Source organism: Ranitomeya imitator, chromosome 3, assembly GCF_032444005.1.
Source record: "Ranitomeya imitator isolate aRanImi1 chromosome 3, aRanImi1.pri, whole genome shotgun sequence".
Classification (NCBI taxonomy): Eukaryota; Metazoa; Chordata; class Amphibia; order Anura; family Dendrobatidae; genus Ranitomeya; species Ranitomeya imitator.
The window spans coordinates 705046654-705067979 of NC_091284.1; the positions used below are offsets into that span (position 1 = coordinate 705046654).

The window sequence follows — 21326 nt, forward strand, 5'->3', positions numbered from 1 at the left end:
CCTATCATTTCATGTAAGATAAGAGGAGGCTCGCTGGTGCAGTCTGACAATTATAAAGTTTTAAGGTACCGTCACACTTAGCGACGCTGCAGCGATACCGACAACGATCCGGATCGCTGCAGCGTCGCTGTTTGGTCGCTGGAGAGCTGTCACACAGACCGCTCTCCAGCGACCAACGATGCCGGTAACCAGGGTAAACATCGGGTAACTAAGCGCAGGGCCGCGCTTAGTAACCCGATGTTTACCCTGGTTACCATCCTAAAAGTAAAAAAAACAAACACTACATACTTACCTACCGCTGTCTGTCCTCCAGCGCTGTGCTCTGCACTCCTCCTGCACTGGCTGTGAGCACAGCGGCCGGAAAGCAGAGCGGTGACGTCACCGCTCTGCTTTCCGGCTGACCGACGCTCACAGCCAGTACAGGAGGAGTGCAGAGCACAGCGCCGGGGACAGACAGCGGTAGGTAAGTATGTAGTGTTTGTTTTTTTACTTTTAGGATGGTAACCAGGGTAAACATCGGGTTACTAAGCGCGGCCCTGCGCTTAGTTACCCGATGTTTACCCTGGTTACCAGCGAAGACATCGCTGAATCGGTGTCACACACGCCGATTCAGCGATGTCTGCGGGGAGTCCAGCGACCAAATAAAGTTCTGGACTTTCTTCCCCGACCAGCGACAGCACAGCAGGATCCTGATCGCTGCTGCCTGTCACACTGGACGATATCGCTAGCGAGGACGCTGCAACGTCACGGATCGCTAGCGATATCGTCTAGTGTGACGGTACCTTTAGACAGCAAGGGGCCATTCTGGAAAGGCAAACAATAGTCCTCTGACAATGGTGGTCAGCGCATCTAATTAGCGGAAGTTAGCATATGTAATCCCCAGTGGCATCACACAAAGGACATTGGTCCATTCAGGGTATGTGCACACATTCAGGTTTTGTCGCGATAAAAACTCATTAAAAATGCATACATTATGCATTCTATCATTTAGAATGCATTCTGCAATTTTTGTGCACATGATGCATTTTTTTCCGGGAAAAAAACGCATCGCGGTAAAAAAAAGCAGCATGTTCATTAATTTTGTGGATTGTCTGCGTTTTCCCGCTATTCTATGCATTTGGAAAAATTGCATAAAAAAAGCGCAAAAAAAAACGCATCAAAACCGCGAAAAGAAAAAAAACGCGAAAAAAAGGCATGCGGATTTCTGGCAGAAATGTCAGGTTTTTGTCAGGAAAATTTCTGCCAGAAATCCTGACGTGTGCACATAGCCTCAGGATATGTGCACACGTCAGGATTTCTTGCAGAAATTTTCCTGACAAAAACCGGACATTTCTGCCAGAAATCCGCATGCATTTTTACCGCGATTTTACTGCGATTTTGACGCGTTTTTGGTGCGTTTTTTCCCAAATGCATAGAATTGCGTGAAAAACGCAGAAAATCCGCAAAAATAATGAACATGCTCATTTTTTTTTACCGCGATGCGTTTTTTTCGCGGAAAAAAACGCATCCATGTGCACATAACATGCAGAATGCATTCTAAATGATAGAATGCATAATGTATGCGTTTTTAATGAGTTTTTATAGCGTTTTTACCGCGAAAAAAAACCTGAACGTGTGCACATAGCCTCAGACTTTCACAAAATGTGTATCCAATAGTGACTGATCATATATCTCAACTACCTAAAGGTACCAATACCATAAAAATTGCACATAATATAAATTAATGACACACAAAAGAAATGAATAGGAAAAGGAAACATAAAAGAAAAATAAAAGAAAATTATAAATGATATATTTCTGAAGAAACTTAATGTTTCAACTTTTTTATTTTTTACAAAAAGCAACCAAATGTAATCTTAAGATGTAATCCATGCGGTACAAGTGTTTTCAGTGTGTATCCGATTGGCTTCGTTTTGCACATCACTTCCTTTTGCAATAGAGGTTCTGTCCATATCTCCACCCCTGCAGATATTTTGTAATAGATAAATGGTCATAAAGCAAAAAGCCAACAGCTTTTTATCATGATTATGTATAAAGTGTGAGGCAAGAGGTTAATTTATCATCCCCTTTTCTAATGAGTCTCGTATGTTCTGATATTCTGAAAATTCTTGCCTGTAAAGATTGCATCATCTTGCCCTCATACAGCTTATTACTGATGATATTGACCACCATAGTAATTTACAATTTAAAAATGTTTTGACAAAAAATGTTATTTGACCACAGGAATCAGCAAAGGTATTGGATGTCGTAACAATCACTAGAGATGAGAGAACGTACTCAGCCAAGGTGTTATCTGAGCATGCTCGGGTGCTAACAGTCCCAGCGGCTGCATGTCTCACAGCTGTAAGACGGCCACAACACTTGCAGGGATTGTTTGTTTGATTGCCTGTTATTTTAATAAATAGTTTTCATGTCCTGCTTGAAAATTATAAAATTACTAGATGGTGGCCCGATTCTAACGCATCGGGTATTCAAAGAATATGCATGTCCACGTAGTATATTGCACAGTCCACGTAGTATATTGCCCAGCCACGTAGTATATTGCCCAAACACGTAGTATATTGCACAGCCACGTAGTATATTGCCCAACCACGTAGTATATTGCCCAGTCACGTAGTATATTGCCCAGTCACGTAGTATATTGCCCAACCACATAGTATATTGCCCAGTCACGTAGTATATTGACCAGCTACGTAGTATATTGCCCAGTCACGTAGTATATTGCCCAGTCACGTAGTATATTGCCCAGTCACGTAGTATATTGCCCAGTCACGTAGTATATTGCCCAGCTACGTAGTAAATTGCCCAACCACATAGTATATTGCCCAGTCAGGTAGTATATTGCCCAGTCACGTAGTATATTGCCCAACCACGTAGTATATTGCCCAACCACGTAGTATATTGCCCAGTGATCTAGTATATTGCGCAGCCACGTAGTATATTGCCCAGTGACGTAGTATACAGCACAGAGCCACGTAGTATATTGCCCAGTTACGTAGTATATTGCACAGCGACGTAGTATACAGCACAGAGCCACGTAGTATATTGCCCAGCGAAGTAGTATATTGCCCAGCCAGGTTTGTCACAGTTTAAAAAATAAAAAATAAACATATACTCCCCTTTCCGAGGGCCCCTTGTAGTCCACGGCAGCTTCCGGTCCCAGGGTTGGTATGAGCGCAGGATCTGTGATGACATCGCGGTCACATGACCGTGACGTCATGGCAGGTCTTTCTAGCGCAGGCGTGCAGGGCCTGTGATGACGTCGCGGTCACATGACCGTGACGTCATGGCAGGTCCTTATCGCGCAGGGCCTGTGATGACGTCGCGGTCACATGACCGTAACGTCATGGCAGGTCCTTCTTCCATACCATCTTTACCACCGGAACCTGCAACGGAAGATGGCGGCCGGCGCGAGCGGCTCAGCGGACTACAGAGGGTGAGTATAGCAGGTTTTTTTTAATTATTATTATTTTTAACATTACATTTTTTACTATTGATGCCGCATAGGCAGCGTCAATAGTAAAAAGTTGGGGACACACAGGGTTAATAGCGGCGGTAATGGAATACCGCCGGCATTAACCCTGTGTGAGCGGTGACCGGAGGGGAGTATGCGGGCGACAGGCACTGACTGCGGGGAGTAAGGAGCGGCCATTTTCTTCCGGACTGTGCCCGTCGCTGATTGGTCGCGGCAGCCATGACCAGCAGCTGGCGAGACCAATCAGCGAATAAATAACCGTGACAGAAGGACAGACAGACAGACAGATGGAAGTGACCCTTAGACAATTATATTGTAGATTGAAATTATTTTTCTTCATTAATTTTAAAATATCCTATAGAAATGTGGGCATCTTAAAAATTTGGAAAACTGGGGGGTAAGAGGAGGAGGTCTCATTTTTTAGATTCATGATTTACATACTTACAATTGCTGGATTAAAAGTGAAGCTTGCAGGCTGGACAGTAAGATGTGTCGGAGGGTCTGATTTGACTACGTTGCTGGACACCATGGCTGTTTGGGCCTGTAGAGTTGTTGGGACTTGTAGCGCCGCCTGTGGCTGTACGGTGGCCTGTAGAGCAGCTTGGGCCTGGACTGCTGGCTGTGCCTGATAAATAGCCTGGAGGGCTGGGGCTGCCTGAACGGGGGTTTGTAGGGCAGTATTTAGGACTGGGGCTGCTGTAAAAACAGGTGAAATAAAATAAATAACACAAATGCATCTCTATTAGCAAGGAGACATTTTTAAATACATCAGATAGGGATTATATACATTAGTTAGGACTGCTCTATATGGGTATACCTTGACGATTGGTGGAGCAGCTTAGTATACATTTTTTTGCAAAAAAAACGTATCAACTAAATACCCTGTTTTTTTCCATTTTTTGACAAGCACTTGCTTATTACTGTGATTTTTTTTTTTACAACAGAGAATTTTTGACCTCACTGTGCTCTTTTTGTGTCTTCAAGTTTTTTGTGGTGTGAACATGTTCCTACAGACTTGTTCAATGTGCAAGTAGCCCATGTGTTTCTGGTTCTATCAGCAAGGAACAGAAAAAGACTAATGAACCTGTCACGTTAAAAAACGCCAATAACCTACAAATATGGGGTTAAACTGCAGCTTAATATCAATTTGACACTGCCCAACGCCTGCACTTAGATCCTTGCTGAACTGTATTGCTCCTAGTCTCAGTCACGGGGGCGGAGCCACCGCTGATTCAGTCACTGCCCTGTGTACAGAGAGCAGCGGCTGTAACCGCGCCCCGGCATTGTCTGACAGCCCGCCTGTCTGTCAAGGTTGGGGAGTCGCGGTTGCAGCCACCACTCTCTATACACAGAACGGTGACAGAACCCACGCCAGAACCACTCTCGTGACGGAAACTGGAATGCTACCCGGAGGAATAAAGTTAATTTCTTCCCACCAGCAGGGAACTAAGTGCGGGCGCTGGACAGGTTCGGAACGCTATTAGCCTGCAGATTAACCCCATATCTGCAGGTTAATAGTGTTTTTTTCACATGACAGGATCATTTTAAATATAAAAATTATTGTCCAAGACTGACAAAAAATTCCACTAAAAGTTGCATATACGGTAATTTGGCGCAACATATGCACCATAACGTACTAAGTGATCTACATCATCCTCATAACAACCAAGCACCAGTGTAAGTTTACAGGGCAGGATTATCGGGAACCTGATATCTCCAGGCCCCTAAGCCGCCACCACACATTTATTGTTAACTGTATACCCTACCTAACTAATCCTTTTAATGCCCTTATTGATTTTAGCATATTACAAAAAACTAATTTATAACTTTGGTGATATGCAAATTAGTGGGTGACGAGTAGTGGGGATGCCGTTTTCTAATTGTCCCACTAATCCTGTTATCATACCTATGTAGGTGAGAGTAACATGATTTACAAGAGCAGCTTACCACCAGCAATCTCTTTACAACTCTTGCCTCGATGACAACGTGCGAGTGGGATATACACACCGGGGGGGGGAGAGGGGGGAAAATCACACTCACACTAATTAGGAAATCACCACCAGAGCTTTAAAATAGTTTTTTTTTAAATGCAATAAGACAATATGAAGGACTTGCGAGGAAGAGTATGAAGATAGCAAGAAATATATAGTGGCAATTCGGGGGAGGGCCTGGAGAAGCGGTCAGGTTCCTTTAAGGGCTCATTCTGATGAGTGTATAATATGGACATGTGTGGTACCAGTATAAATCAGATCACACTGACCAAAGTAACTCAACTGGGCTATGACTGTTTTTTTTTTTCAGACAGACCGATTGTCCAGTTCAAGCAAAAAAAAAAAAAATCGAAGATTTATTCTCTTCCGTGTATCGAATTAGATTAATCAATTCAAGTTTACGTGTGCGCAAAATAAAATAAATAAAAAAAAAAAAAAAAAAATCAGATACCATACAAACCATATATTGCGTCTGATTGTCACAGATACATTGCCATTATTAACTTAGGCAACTGTATTTAGTCTCGTGCATTTTAAAATGTTGATGTAGAATGAGGGCTGAAAAATATGGACACATGGATGATAATACAGATCAAAAATCATCTGTGTTTTTTGGATGAAAATTGGAAGATTTTTCATATTTCATTTTTATAAAATATCAGAGAAAAACAGAGTAATAAAAATGTAAATAGGTAAAAAGTCCACCCTAAAAACCCCATAAACAATATATATAATTTAAATCACATATTACTGCGCTCCTCAGCCTCTATATCGCAGCAGTGAATGATCACACATCTGCGCTGCCAGCCTACTCACAGGGGGGACATGAGGACATTCTTGTTATCTAGGAGGGTCACAGCAGACAGACCCCTAGTGGCGGGTCTATCATTGGTAGAAAAACAACGCTGCGTGTTGCACAATGCTTCCCATCACATAATACAGAATTTGCATTGGATGCAGACGTGAGCATAGACTTACTTTGTATTTAAACCCCCTCCCTTCCCCCACCCCTGCAGATAATGTTCTGTACCCGCACTAGTCTTTCTCTATACCACTGCACTGATGAGGGGTCGACCACGACCAAGGCTGCCAATCACTGGCTGCCATGTGTTAAGTGACTGCTGGAGTCCCGTGTTTGGATGACATGTCATTTCGGCAGCAGGGTAAACGAGACCTTTCTGGACCTGGGAACAATTAGCTGAACGGGAGATTTGAGTATTTTGATTGATTTTTACACACATGATGTAGCTGATTGCAACGTTTTTCCGACGGCTGGGAAAACCCCTTAGGGATCGCTCACACATGCTTCCCCACGGACGAGTGCCATCTGATATTTTATAGGATGGCGCTCAGACCAATATTATTCTATGGGGCAGTGCAGATCAGCGTGCTGCCTAAATGATGACGTCTGAGTGCAGATTCCCCCAGTGGATGGAGAAATCTTGCACTCCGTCGTCTTCTCACCTGTGATACGATTCAATAACCCGAGACAATCGGATCACACGAAGCTGACACTTGGATCAAACTCTGGTCAATTGTTCACAAACCATCTTTACAAGTAGAATCACTAATTTTGTGCGTGAGTGTGAGTGCACAGGGCAGTGCACGGACTAACAAACTTTCTATTGATCCCACACACCTCTCTGTAAACGTTCTCATGCAGCGGTTCTGTCTGCGGAGTAGCGCAATTACTGAGCAATTTTTTTTCTGATCTATAAGGATCCCAGGATCTAGACCTCCACGACTAGGTAGGAAGTGTAAAACGGGTAGAACATATTAAAAAAAAAAACAAGAACACTTTAAAGATCTTGTACAAGAAAATTCAAAAGTCGAAATAAAAAACATAATGAGCAATAGGCCCTGAGTCTTCTTACCTTGCAAGTTTGCTAGAGGCAGTTTGAACATTCCACCAGCAGGTGGCGCAGCTGCTAATCCTGGAATAGTGGCTAGAGTTGTGGTGGGGAAGTTCCAGAGAGCGAGACCCTGCTGGCCGCTCATTTGACCAGGAATAGTGATGGGGATGAGAACAGGTTGGCTGACTGTTCCTGTGGGGGCCATCACGCCAGTGAAAAGTGTTGCTAAGTTTTCCTGAGTGAAGACCTTAAAACAAAAATAGTTAAATTTTATATTTCATTAAGAAATCTTTGCTGAAAATGACATTTATTCTACACAAAACTGTATTCAAGTCATTAAAATTCAGAACTCAAATTGATTTGAACAAAAAGGTCACGTTGAAATATAAATCATGGATTTTTAAATCTTTGTTGTCCTATTCAATGGTCCAATGGTGTAGCATTTCTACAGAATTCTCTCACTGACCACTACAACCTTTTTTATCCCTTGGGCATAAACAGTATATGCACATTTTTATAGGTTTGAAGGATCCAGATTATACACGCTTACCTCTAATAAGTGTTATAGGAGCATGGACCGATGTCAATTGTTTTGCAGTGAAGCTACACAGGTCAAAAGGAGTCTTCTAATTTTGATACAAAAACACAAAAACCGTCCGGAGTGGTGATCACCTCCATAGAAGTATATGTACAGCAGACTTCTAAGGCCTCATTCAGATGTCCCAGGCACGTACATGATCTATCCATGTTTTTCATGGCTAGGACATGTACCTGTTACAGTCTGTCTGCTTTTTTCTTGCGGAGAGTGGCCCACAAAAATCACAGAGACACATTCTCTTTTCATCCAAGTCATGGATCAAAATGACCCATATAAGTCTATGTGCTTGAAAATCACGGACATCACAAGGATGGAACCAGTATGCGATCCGTAATTAACACTGGAATGGATAGAAGCTTTACAATATTCTTCTTTATTTATCGCCAAAAATCGCTAACACTGATGGTAAAACGGACACTGATGGAACGCTCACCCAAAACACGGATTAACAATGCTTTTTACGTAACATATGGAGGTCTGAATGAGGTCTAAGCAGGAGTTTGCTGTATTCCCTTTATTTTAAGGGGAACTTGGCAATCCTTACCTACAGATATAGTGGAGCAGCGGCTGCAGGGAGAAAAGGGATGACTCTCTCCCAGTCATCGGGGCGGTGCAGGTTGCAGTCACTGCTCTTTACAATGACAGTGTGGCTGTAATCACTCCCTTGTACTTTCAGTGACAGCTCGCTCTGCATACAAACGCTGCACAAACACACTGCAGAGCAGGCTGCCAGTGCAGGGAGTGATTACAGACATGCTCTCTATGGTGAGCAATGACTGCTCCCCCAGCCCCATCCTGATGAAAGGAAATGAATAACTGCACGGAGAATAAAACATAATTTTCTCCCCTGTAGCAGCTGCTCCAATAAGCCGGTTACACAGGATTTATATGCAGGTAAATAGTGTTTCTGAACATAACAGGTTCCCTTTAAATGGTCATTCCAATTATAGACATTCATGGCATATACCAAAAAAAGTTTAACCAGTGCTGGTTTGGTCACTTCTAAAGGAAAAACCCACAAATTATTGATCGGTGAAGTAGTAACAAGATCAGTCAGACAGGCCATCGTTACAGGACTGGTCCTTGTTTAAAGTCCTGCAACGATATTGTCCCCCACGAACCACGTCACCACTATAGCCAATCGATGGCCTTAAAAATACATTGCCGAGTCCAGTGAGTGACTGCAATGGTCACACGGGTAGTCAGGCTTGTTATTGCTGTAGTACAGTATAAAAAGACTAGCTGGAGCAGTGGTGTTGGAGATATAACAGGCAAGTATTGGGCCTTTCATATATTTATGGTTTCCCCCCCATCATTGACCCTATTTTTAATGTGATTGAAAAAACTTTTTTCTAATCTCTGTATAGGTTTTTAGCTTTTGGATGAAAAAAACAAAAACTTAACCAATCTAGATAGTCTCATGTACTTTCATCAAACAATTAGGTATTCCCCCTAATAGAAGTCTTGAAAATGGTGAGGAAATTATACACTGTCCTGTTTAATCTTATATTATAAAGTGGCTGAAGAGGTTCCCCGGACCTTTATTTACCTAAGATAAACCAACCTTAAGCAGATCAGATGTTTCACCTTGCGGCTTCTGGAGCACAGCGCTATTTCCCTATGGCAGTGCTCTGTACTGTGCCTGAACTCGCGGCCTGTCTTTCGACACTTGCGTAGAGTGATCATGCGCCATCCACAGCACAAGCCAACAAGTGCTTATGGGAAGTGTAGTTTATGAGCATGAAACATCGATCATATTTCACCTCAAGCACAACTGCCAGGTTCAGATATGGAGTGCACTCAGCGCATACTAAAGGGCAAAATAAACCTATAACAATAAGAAGGATCTTGGAAGATAAATAAAGGGGTACAGTGGGTTCCTCAAAAAATAGTCGCTTGTGGGAAAACCCATTTAATCATAATGTACATAAAATCCCTCTCTTGGTGCATCAATATATAAAGATGCTATGTTCCCTAACAATGTTTTATGACCTACCAATATCAGGCCGCACAGTTACCATATGTACAATCAATATGTCTCCTTATAAACTACTAGGGGAAAATGTTTATACCTCACCTGGGGGGCAGTCTGTAAAGCAAAAGATGCAAGGGTCGCCTGAGGATGGTTTGCGGCATGAGTGAAAAGTGTTGGCAGAGAAGGAGCGACCAGTCCGGCTGAAGATTTCACTTCACATCCAAAGGGGAAAACAACAAAAATATAAGGAAAAACAAACATTACCAATCTGATGACACATTTATACTTAGAACAAGTGGAAATAGAAGACAAATTCAGAATAGCCGGCTGGGACTATGTGTCTTGGTGGACCAGTCCCCAAGGGCATCTCAGCTCCTGGCACCCAAACATTGACAGGTCTCTCCCCATATACACATATAGAGAGACCGGTCAGTCTAGTTGAACAGGGAATAGAGAAACAATCGTGGACCAGTCCCTTGGATTAGTCATCAGAAATGTTTTAGTCCTTCCCAGAAGCATGACTCCGATTTATGGTGCCAGAAGTTCAGGCAACATTAATCTCCTTGTCAGGTCTCCCTTTAAAATTCAAGTGGAAATGCATTTGCCTGCAATACTGATCCACTAACAAGTTCTGATTATATAGAAATATTATCAGGGGTCTGAATGTGACCTGGAGGGAACACCAAATCAAAATATACCCGAATAAGGCTATGTCCACACAAAGGTGTTTTTATCAGCTTTTTTATGCTAATTTTCAGCTGCGTTTTATAGTATCAGCAAAGTCTATGAGATTTCAAAAATCTCATGCACACAGCTCTTTTTTGTGTGTGATTTGCTTGTTTTTTTGCACAATAGAGCATGTCACTTCTTTCAGCGCTGAAAAAACAAAGGTATCAGGTTTTGCTCAGTTTTTAGTGCAAAAAAACAAGTACAGCAGTATATGAAACACATTTATTTTTGTGACTATCCCAGGTTTACCATATGGTCTTGGTCACCTGAGATGGCAGTTTGGATTAGTACAGTTTTATTAAATTAGTGACGCATTTAACCCTTATCCGGCTGAATAGGTACAATTGTAACTATTCCGTTTTAAAATTGCAATAACTTTTTTTTGAAAAGACGTAGAGGGCTGAAATTTCGTGACATCTCTACATTTTTGGTCCAGAATATATTGGCCAAATTTCAATAAAATATCTCCACCCGCTTCCGAGATAAGGGGTCGAGATCTTTTTGCATCCATAACAAGCTGCATAGGTACAAATGTACCTCATATATTTTGAATGAAGATAATGCAAGGGAAAAAGCATAAATTTTTTTTTAATGATAATGCTATTTAACTATTATAAACAAGTAAAAAACTGTTCATTTACATTATAAAAGAAAATGTAAGAAACTTTTTTTTATTGATTTTCTTTGCAAGTAATGCATGTTGGCTTTGCTACAGAGTGTTCATCGCAAATGGGTTTCACACAAACCACACAAGACTTTCTAGTCTTGCGTTGTTTTCGCCTCAGGTCTCTGCAGACATAGCAACTACCAACAACAGGGGAGGGTCCACGACTACCATGAGGTATTTTGGGGCCAGCTGCTGGCTGCGATGCTACCACAATGCATCGTCCAAGCACCATTTCTACTGCACCTCGAAGAAAATGGTTTCTCATTATCATTTTGTTTGTACTACGATCTTCAATTGCAATCATACACAGCTGATTTGCGAGATCTTTCAGGAACTTTCTTCGTTGATCCTTTGCCCTGAAGCTTGGATTGTGTTCTCTGTAGATGATGTAGGATGCTAACCCACTGACATCAATCATATTGTAGAAAAATGCCAAAGTCCAACGTGATGTTCGTCGTTTCACAGTGTACTCTCCCAACATTTTATCCATAACATCAACGCCACCTTTTGTTATGTTGTAGTATTTTATTATCTCTGGCTTGGCTGCTAGTGTCTGTTCAACTTCTCCCGTCATGTGCATAGATGATAGAAGCACGACTGATTTGTTCTTCTTTGGTACATATGAACAGACTGTTGCATCATGATTGTAGGCAAAATTTTTCGAGTATACAGGCCTTTCTTTGGCAGGCTGCATGTTGTTAGGTAGGAACCTTTTGTTTTTTCTCACTGTACCAACTAGTGTCATGTTCCAGGAGTTCAATACCTTAGCTAGTTCCATGGTTGTAAAGAAGTTATCGGTGGTGACATTTCTTCCAGAGCCTTTATACGAGCTCACTAGGTCCAATACTGTTCGTTCTCCAATGTTTACTTGTCGAGGACCATCAGTTGGTTTCCCAGTGTAGAGCTGACCTTGTAAAGCGTAGGCATTTGATGAGTCACAAGCCCAGAAAATCTTTATGCCATATTTAGCTGGTTTTGAAGGTATATACTGGGTAAATTTAGTATGACCTCTAAATGGAAATAATTGCTCGTCGACGGTGATACAATGATATGGCTTGTAGGCTCTCTCCAGATTACTGTTCAGCATTGTCCAGATGTCCCGTATTGGTGCAGCTTTATCTGTTTGCACACGTTCTGCACGTGTATTTTCGTTGTCAAACCTGATAAATCTGAGTATCATCTTGAAGCGGTCACGAGACATGGCTGCACGTATAAGAGGCAGAGCAGCAACATTCCACATTTCCTCCAGATTCTCTTTGTTGGCTCTGTGCACACCAGCAGCAATCAGTATGCCCAAAAATGCATGAAGTTCAGTTTCAGTAAATTGCTTGAATGTTTTTTGTGGTGGCCGTTTGGAAGAATCAGGAAAACGTTGTACCAGTTCGTTGTTGTAAGCATCACAAACTCTCTTGGCCTTTCGATTCGTTTCCCGTAATATGATGTCACACATCTCGGGAGTCATGATGGACTTGAATAGCTCTTTTGCTGTATATAGGTTGCTGATTGCTGCAGGGCCACCTCTTTGTCGTAGGACATTACGAGATTTTGTTTGTGCATTTGGCAGTGGATTACTGCACCATTGAGTTTCATCCTTAGCAGTCCAAATGTCGCCTGCACTTTGAGGCACAGAATCATCCTCAACACTTTCGTCTGATTCGTATTCATTTTCATGCTCTATTACCATTTCTTGTTCAATGTCTGAATCTTCTTCAGTAACATCCACTTGTGGTACATAGTTTTCATCATCAGATGGAACATATGGTTCATCCTCATGCTCAGAATCAGATTCTTCTAGCATTCGCATTATTTCGTCAGACGTAAATCTGTAAATATGAAAAAATGTAAAATAAATAATTTTCCGAAATACTACATTATTGGCTTTTCACAAAATTATACTAACCTGCAAACACGTTTTCTTGGATTATGGCGGAAACTAGATCCAGCATTACTATCACTCATGATGACTTGCTAGATGAATTTTGGCTTCGTATTTTGTGCTGAATATAAATAAAACATCGTAAAACAATATGTAGATACTAATTATTATCCATTTTTCGTATAAAAATTATACCTATAGTGATAAGTTTCATACAAAATATATGTAAGCCAAGTCCAGGCTGAAAGACAATTTGACTGTTCTGTCCCCACATAATGAGAATAAAGGTATAACTGGCTGTTAGATGCTGTGAGACTTTCCTACCTTCGTTTCCAAGAAATTGAAGACTTCACAAGCCTAGAAATGTGTGCTCACAGCAATGAGATGAACAGCAAAATGGCTAATGAGAGGAGGGAGGCAGGAAGACAAGTAGAAGCCACTCCCAGTTTGAATTAACTTAATTGACAGCAACATAAGTGACCAGTAACAACACTGAACAATAGATATCAGCATAACATTTGTAGCTGAATGAACTTTAGTTTCTGAAACCAAGTAAAGTCTTCCCACAGTGGAGGTATATGTGAAGGTACAATTGTACCTATGCAGCCTGTTAAGGTTGTAAAATTATGCAGCCTGACAAGGGTTAAAGTAAACATTGGCCAACCAAGGTGTGAGATTGAATAATGCCTGAGAAACTCAATTGTGGACCAAAGTGCGAAAGTAAACAGTGCCCTACAAACTCAATGTATTGCCAGTATTTTAGGGCTCTTTCACATGTCCTGATATTTCCGGTACTGGAAAAACCAGTGTCCGTGTGTTTAATACGTGTGGCAACCGTGTCCCGCAACAGTTTCACACATACCGTCGCCTGGGAATCAGCGGTACAGTTCGCGCTGTTCCCAGGCACCGGGTGCTGAAGACAACTCCTATCACTGTCCCCTGCTCGTGCTGCAATCAGCCACCCGAGCAATAAATAAATACATTTTTATCTTTCTGAAATGACATGGGGTTACCCTGTATTTTTGATAACCAGCCAGGCAAAACTCACAGCTGTGGGCTGCAACCCTCATTGTGAGAAAAAGTCACTGAGTTCACAGCAGGGTTGTAGCCAACAGCTGTGAGTTTTACCTGTCTGGTTATCTAAAATGTAGGGAACCCCACATAAATTTAAAAAAAAAAAGGATTTTTTTTAATAGTATGGCCACCTTTTCTCGCTGTTAACAGTTGAATACAAAGCTCAACATTTCCCCCTGCTCGCGCTGATTGCAGTGCGAGCAGGGGACAGTGATGTGAGTTGTCTTCAGCAACTGGCATCGGGGAACAGCGTGAACTGTACCGCTGATTCCCAGGTGCTGGTACGTATCACACTAATGACACACGGATGTCATTCATGTGTTATCAGAGTGCAGCCCATGCTGATGTTAAAAAAAACGTACCTGTCAGCGTGTTTTGCCCACGGACACATGGTCCCTAGAAACACACTGCCGTGCACAGACCCATTCACTTGAATGGGTCTATGTGTGTGTCTAGGGCTACGGGAAATAAACCACAGTGTTTCCGCACAAAGTTTTCCGCAGCATGTGGTTTTCCATATGTTTACATGGTACTGTACAACGCATGGAAAACTGCTGCAAATCCGCAGCGTTAAATCCGCTGCTGATCCGCAGCCAAATCTGCAATGTGTGCACATACCCTGAAGGTTCCTCCCTCCATCGTTAACACTGTGCTCTGTCCTTTATTATTTATTTTTTTAACCCCATGAACAGGGCGATAGCTATTCTTGACAGTCTCATATGGTGATCCTCTGTAAAACCAGATGAGTGCATATGTCTACTTGTGGTCTTCTACATTATTAGGAAACTGTAATATACAACTGTAAAAGTGACGTTCTTAGATTGACAAAGTATTACCGAATTTCACTAGATCCATACCTACAGACTCTGCACTTGAATTTTCCGCTTGGCATAGGACCGTCTCCCTTGTCAAATTATTAGTGACTGAAGGTTCAGATACTGGAGGGTCCAAGGCCTTTCCAGACTCTTCAGGTTGTGGTGGGTTATCCACACCTACTTCTAACACCCTAATAGTCTCATGACCGGACATCACAATCACCTGCAAGGTAAAGAGGAGCGTGGTGACAAATTCTCAGAACACACATAACCGAATGCAACAAACTATTAATAATGGGATAATTTTCATACATGATACAGGCACCTAGAATGAGAGAAATGTGTACATTGGACTTGTGTGTTATCAACATTTCTATAATCATTGAGCTATTTTAATCGCTTAGTGACAGAGCCAATTTTGTCCTTAATGACAAGCCAATTTTTACAATTTTAACCACTTTCACTTTATGAGGTTATAGCTGAGGAACGCTTCAACGAATCCCAATCATTCGGAGTCTGATTTTTAATGACATATTTGTACTTCATGTTAGTGGTAAAATTTCTTCAATATGACTTGTGTTTATTTCTGAAAAAAAATGTAAATTTGGCAAAAAATTACGAACATTTAGCAATTTTCAAACTTGTAATTTTTGTGCCCTTAAATCAGAGAGAGAGTCATATCGCACAAAATAGTTAATAAATAACATTTCCACCATGTCTACTTTACATCAGCACAATTTTGGAAACATAATTTTTTTTTGCTAGGACATAATAAGGGTTAAAAAGTTGACAATCAATTTCTCATTTTTTCCAACAAAATTTACAAAACCACAACTTGCCTTGGCTGCTATCAATGAGGTTATTAATGGTTGTCTGAGGAATGTTCTGTCATGTTGAATGCCCTTAGGCAAATCATCAAGATCTACTGCTGGCAGCTCCATTTGCCATTGCTCATCAATGACATTCCAGGTGTGCATGGCTCCTGGGACATTTTGGTGAAATGGCTATACCACCTGTTTGTTCCAAGATTGATCCATTCTGTACTTCAAGTGAAATTGGACATCACATGCTAAGCCTAAAGCATCTACGCAAACCATCAAAAGGTGGTTGCACGACATTGGGCTACGACCCAAACATTTAGTTACAGGTGTTCCATTGAATTCATGGAACCGATTTCAAAGATGATCATGGTGCAGAGCAAAACGCCAATGGAGGGCTATCATCTTCAGTGAGGAGTCCAGCTTTTGACTTGGACACAATGATAGCTGGAGATTAGTCTGGAGACCACTTGAGCATCACTTTAATGAGGCCTTCATGAGCAAACATCACATCGGTCCTACTACTGGGATTATGGTGTGGCCTAATATATGGTACCTAGACCCCTCTTGTCTTCATTCCAGGTACGCAAACAAATTAGCGTTATATTGATTTAGCTGTGGACCCACAGCTACGGCCTCCAAAGTTATTTCTCCAAAGTTTGCCGTCAGCAATGCCGGGCAGCATGTTTGTGTTACTGTAAGCAGATTGCGTGACCTAAATCTGCTACTATGGCCTGCAGCGTCTCCGGACGTGTCTCCCATCATGTATATCAGGGAATGTCATCGATCGGGATGATTTGCATACTAAAGTGCATTCAGCATGGCAGAATATTCGTCAACCATTAATAACTTCATTGATAGCCGCCAAGGCGTATGATGGATCCTAAATGGTGTGAAATTGATACTATTTATTATGAATATAATATTATTACCTGTTCATTGACTGTAGGTGGTGAATCATGTTTTTTGACAGTAGCAGTATCCATTGTGGTTATTAGTGTCCCTCACGCCTCCTGCATGCTGAGAAACAAATGTATGTATTAATCAGAATACCAGCCTACATTAACAAAGAACAGTATTGTCAATGGCAAGCAAAAGGGCATATATCCTACGTGTTTCCCCACTGCAACAGATTAAAAGAAGCAAATCAACTTTCAGTAGCCGACATGAAACTATTAGGATGTGTTTACACGGAGTTCTCAGAGAAGAAACTCTCCAAACTCGTGGTTTTTTAATGCCTCTTGCTTTTTGGAGAGTTTGTACTCAAAAAACTCAGGAAGAAAAGCCCCTAAAATTTGTGAACACGCCATTACAATCAATTACAAAAAGATTTTTTGTAGAAAAACCCACTAACTTGAGGTTCCGCCCCATGTTTACATCGTGAGAAAGTTCACTGTATTGTAGGATGGTTTAGGTGTGAGTTCACACACCCAAGTCCTCATCAAATTACCTGACATTTCACATACAGAGGAAAAGAAATGTGCACGCTATGGCTCTTATAATCTGCAGAACACTCATGGTTTAACCCCTTAATGACCATCGATACATCGTTTTACTGACCTGAGATATAAGAGACTAGCATCCCTATACAGGTGACAATCCAGCGGCTGTCAGTCTCTACGCTATAGCTGACAACTTGCTGTATCAGCCACAATCAGCGTTGACACCGTCCATATCTGTTTAACCCCTTAGATGCTGCTGTCAATAGTGACTACATCATATAAATGGTCAACAGAGTGTGGGGGGCTCCTTCATTAACCCCATCGGTACCTTGAGGTCATGATTGTATAGTCCTGATGTTTGCTAACAGCAGTTTTCAATATGTCAGGATGTGTGTGTTTGGTACTGTTTTTTTTTAAAAAGTATCACCTTTGGAGGTTTTCCAATATATAGGGCCCCCAAAGTTACATGAACCCTGGATTGGTCCTTCAAAAAAAAAAAAAAGTTAGTAAATTTCCTTGAAAAAAGAAAAAAAAAAGGAAAAATTACTGCTACCTTTTTTTTAAAAAAAAAAACCTCGTAAGGCTGCCGTCACACTAGCAGTATTTGGTCAGTATTTTACATCAGTATTTCTCAGCCAAAACCAGGAGTGGGTGATAAATGCAGAAGTGGTGAATATGTTTCTATTATACTTTTCCTCTGATTGTTCCACTCCTGGTTTTTCCTGACAAATTCTGATGTAAAATACTGACCAAATACTGCCAGTGTGACGGCAGCCTAAAAGGCTAACAAAATAAAATAACATTTTACAAATGGTGCTGATGTAAAAAAGGCATGAGGGAAATGTTATTTATTAATGTTTTTGTGTGGTACGACTATATGGTTTAAAGGGATAATCATTCAAAGTTTTAAAATTGCAAATTTTTTAAAACTTCTCAAAATTCAGATTTTTCTTTTAATAAATAAACACAAAACATATTAAATTTACCATTACCATTATCATAAATTAAAAATGTACATAAAGTGACATTGGTCAGATTTAAAAAATTTGGCCTGGTCACTGAGGGGTTAAAGTGGAATCAACACAAAAATGAATGACAGTGGAGGTAAGCTACAAGAGGATCCACTGGCAGAATACGAGAAGTAAAAGGAATTTTAGAATCGGTTAAGGATTTAGTTAAAGCAAATGCCCCGACACCAGTATGAACCTAGCTTAAAGGGGTTGTTCACCTGTATAATGATGTACTGATGATACCTGGTACCTCCGCGATCATCTGTTATCAGCTCTGGCAGACGAATGTTAAAGGCAGAATAGCACAGCTCCATTTATTGTGTAGAAGCCATTCTTGTGTCCTGCAGCTCAGCTCCTATTAAAGTGAATGGAATCGGAGCTGCGGTTTCTGATCACTACAGAGTGTGCTAACTTTGGTGATCCAGCTCTGTACACAGTTTACATCCTGCCACCAGAGGTGATATCAGAAGATTGGCCTAAGGTTAGGTTATCACTATTGTTATAGTGGAAAACCCCTTTAATATTAGGAAATGCTATGTTGTCATAATACACAATGTTAAACCTAATCCTGTAACTTCTCACGAAATATCAGCAGGTAAGGTTTTCCCAACACGTAGAATAGATTAAACTGGTGTACTATTCTGCCAGGAAAGGTCAAAACGACTCAGAAACCAGACAGAACCAAATCAATACAATATCACCGGATCAAATCTCTGGATCCTTTGAAGATGAAACTTGTGACCTGTATAAAAGTGTGAACAGAACCCAAGATGGATCCCACAAAAGGATTGCAGTATTTGTGGAAAACAATGAGCAAGATGTATCAATCAGGTGTGTACTTCTTCACTAACAATGAAGAGAACATGACAAGTTACCCTTCCTTAGTGATCCTCAGTACTTGATGTAACTTGTGCAGTTTCCGGTTGATGATCGGATTCTGTAATATCCATTTCACCGCAAAGAATTGAATATCACAACTGCAAATAGACATAAAAAAAGTAAAACATGTTAATAAAATATCTCCAGAGTACGTGGTTAGTTATAACTAGTCTGAATGTGGTAGGAGGAGTTGTGAAGGAATTAGCTCCTGACTCATGGGGCTTTTGCCTTCACCTGGATCAACATGTTATATAGGTTGAACTTCATGGACTTCTGTCTACTCTCAATCTTAAAAACTACAACACCAAGAAACGGTGTATACTTTCAGTCAAGTTTTGTTTAGAATAAGACCTCATTCAGATGTCAGTTCCCCTCATACAAGTGCTGTTTCTCGTACCTATGAAACTATGGGGCTGTTCACGTCGGGGGTTTTTTCCCCCTCCGACTGAGTGGTCTGTGCAAAATCTCAGAGACACATCCGATATTAATCCCTGTGTCGGATCCAAAGTGGAAATGCAAGTCCATGATATAAAAAAAAAAATAGACAGCACTTGGATGCTATATGTGTGCTGTCCATTATTGACACACTGATGGGGAAAAAAAAAGGTTTCTCCTATCAGAGAAAAATTTATGAAACTTGGATGTCAATCTGCTGAAAATTTCAGGTGAAACCTGGTCCGTTTTTCTCAAACGTGAAATAAAAACTTGAAGTCTGAATGAGGCCTAGTCAACACTAACGTAATACTGAAGCAATTTCCAACTGGAACAATCCTACTCTGTATTAAAACCTAGTAATAATCACAATCATTACTTAGGCGGCTGTGACTGTTTATTATATGAAGAGCATAAGTGTTGTCAAACTTTTATAACCTTCTATTAATGCAATTTAGTGCCTCACTCCTACAGCATATTGTCTTATACGCTCTTAGGCTATGTTCCTGCTACGAATATTTGGTGACTTTTGACGTTGCAGATTTTTTTGCAGCATTTCTGCACTCATTTGGTCAATTACGTGTATGTTTTATATGCGTTTTTATTCTATATTTGACGCTTTGTTTTTTTGTCTCTTTTTGGTATGTAATGCTATAAATAATGGTTCACTCATTGCTGTGTATATAATACTGCTCAGATTCTCAGCCAGAAAAGTTTAGCAAATGTCATGCGTATGTGATTTCGTATATCATGCGAGTGTGCGCTTTTTTTTTCTTGCCTAGCATCCAAATGTAATGCATTTTTAACATCATCTTTTATACAGTATAACAACTCTATGTAAATTAATTCTATTTGTCATAAATAATAAAGCAATCTTATATAAGGATATAGATAGATGATAGAAATATATTATACACGTGATCAAAATTGTTGGTACCCATTGTGTAATGACAGAAAAACCTATAATGGTCACAGAAATAACTGGAATCTGACAAAGTAATAAATAAAAAAAATCTATGAAAATGAACAAATGAAAATCAGACATTGCTTTTCAACCATGCTTCCAGAGAATTTAAAGGGAACCTGTCCCCCCCCCCAGGCGTTTTTATCTAAAAGAGCCACCTTGTGCAGCACTAATGCTACATTCTGTCAAGGTGGCTCTTTTAGTTCGGGTCTCTGCCAACGCTGAAATAATCGTTTTTAGAATTTGCCCCTCATACTTGCAGTTTGTCACGGGGGCATGTCTTTTCGCCCCTGACACAAACGCCTCCCAGCCATCACTCTGGGCCTCCATGCGCCGCCTCCATTTCCTTACTGAACGTCCCCGGGGCTTGCGCTGTAAGTTCCCATCATGTGATGGGAGTCGAAGAGCAGCGCAAACTGCGCATGCCAGAAAAAAAAACAAACAAAAAAAAACTTACAGCGAAGGCGCCGGAGATGTTCAGGAAGGCAATGGAGGCGGCGCACGAAAGCCCTGAGTGATGGCTGGGAGGCGTTTGTGTCAGGGGAGAAAAGACATGCCCCCCTGACAAACTGCAGGTATGAGGGGCAAATTCTAAAAACGATTATTTCAGCCTTGGCAGGGATCCGAACTAAAAGCCACCTTGACAGAATGCAGCATTAGTGCTGCACAAGTGGGCTATTTTAGTTAAAAACGCCTGGGGGGGTGACAGGTTCCCTTTAAAAAATAAA

The 21326-nt window shown here is 41.0% G+C and overlaps 1 protein-coding gene across 2 annotated transcripts in view; it reads right to left on the bottom strand.

Annotated features, from left to right (window-relative positions):
* The window catches only part of POU6F1 (POU class 6 homeobox 1), a 169930-nt gene that overhangs the window by 105552 nt on the left and 43052 nt on the right, over window positions 1-21326 (bottom strand). For both annotated transcript variants that reach the window (XM_069758624.1, XM_069758623.1), the window contains exons 2-7: window positions 19199-19300; window positions 16804-16891; window positions 15096-15276; window positions 9995-10104; window positions 7341-7566; window positions 3921-4171 (exon numbers count right to left, since the gene is read on the bottom strand). In XM_069758624.1, the coding sequence (XP_069614725.1) occupies window positions 3921-4171; window positions 7341-7566; window positions 9995-10104; window positions 15096-15276; window positions 16804-16857 (822 nt within the window). In that variant the 5' untranslated portion in view covers window positions 16858-16891; window positions 19199-19300. The remainder of the gene's footprint in view (window positions 1-3920; window positions 4172-7340; window positions 7567-9994; window positions 10105-15095; window positions 15277-16803; window positions 16892-19198; window positions 19301-21326) is intronic.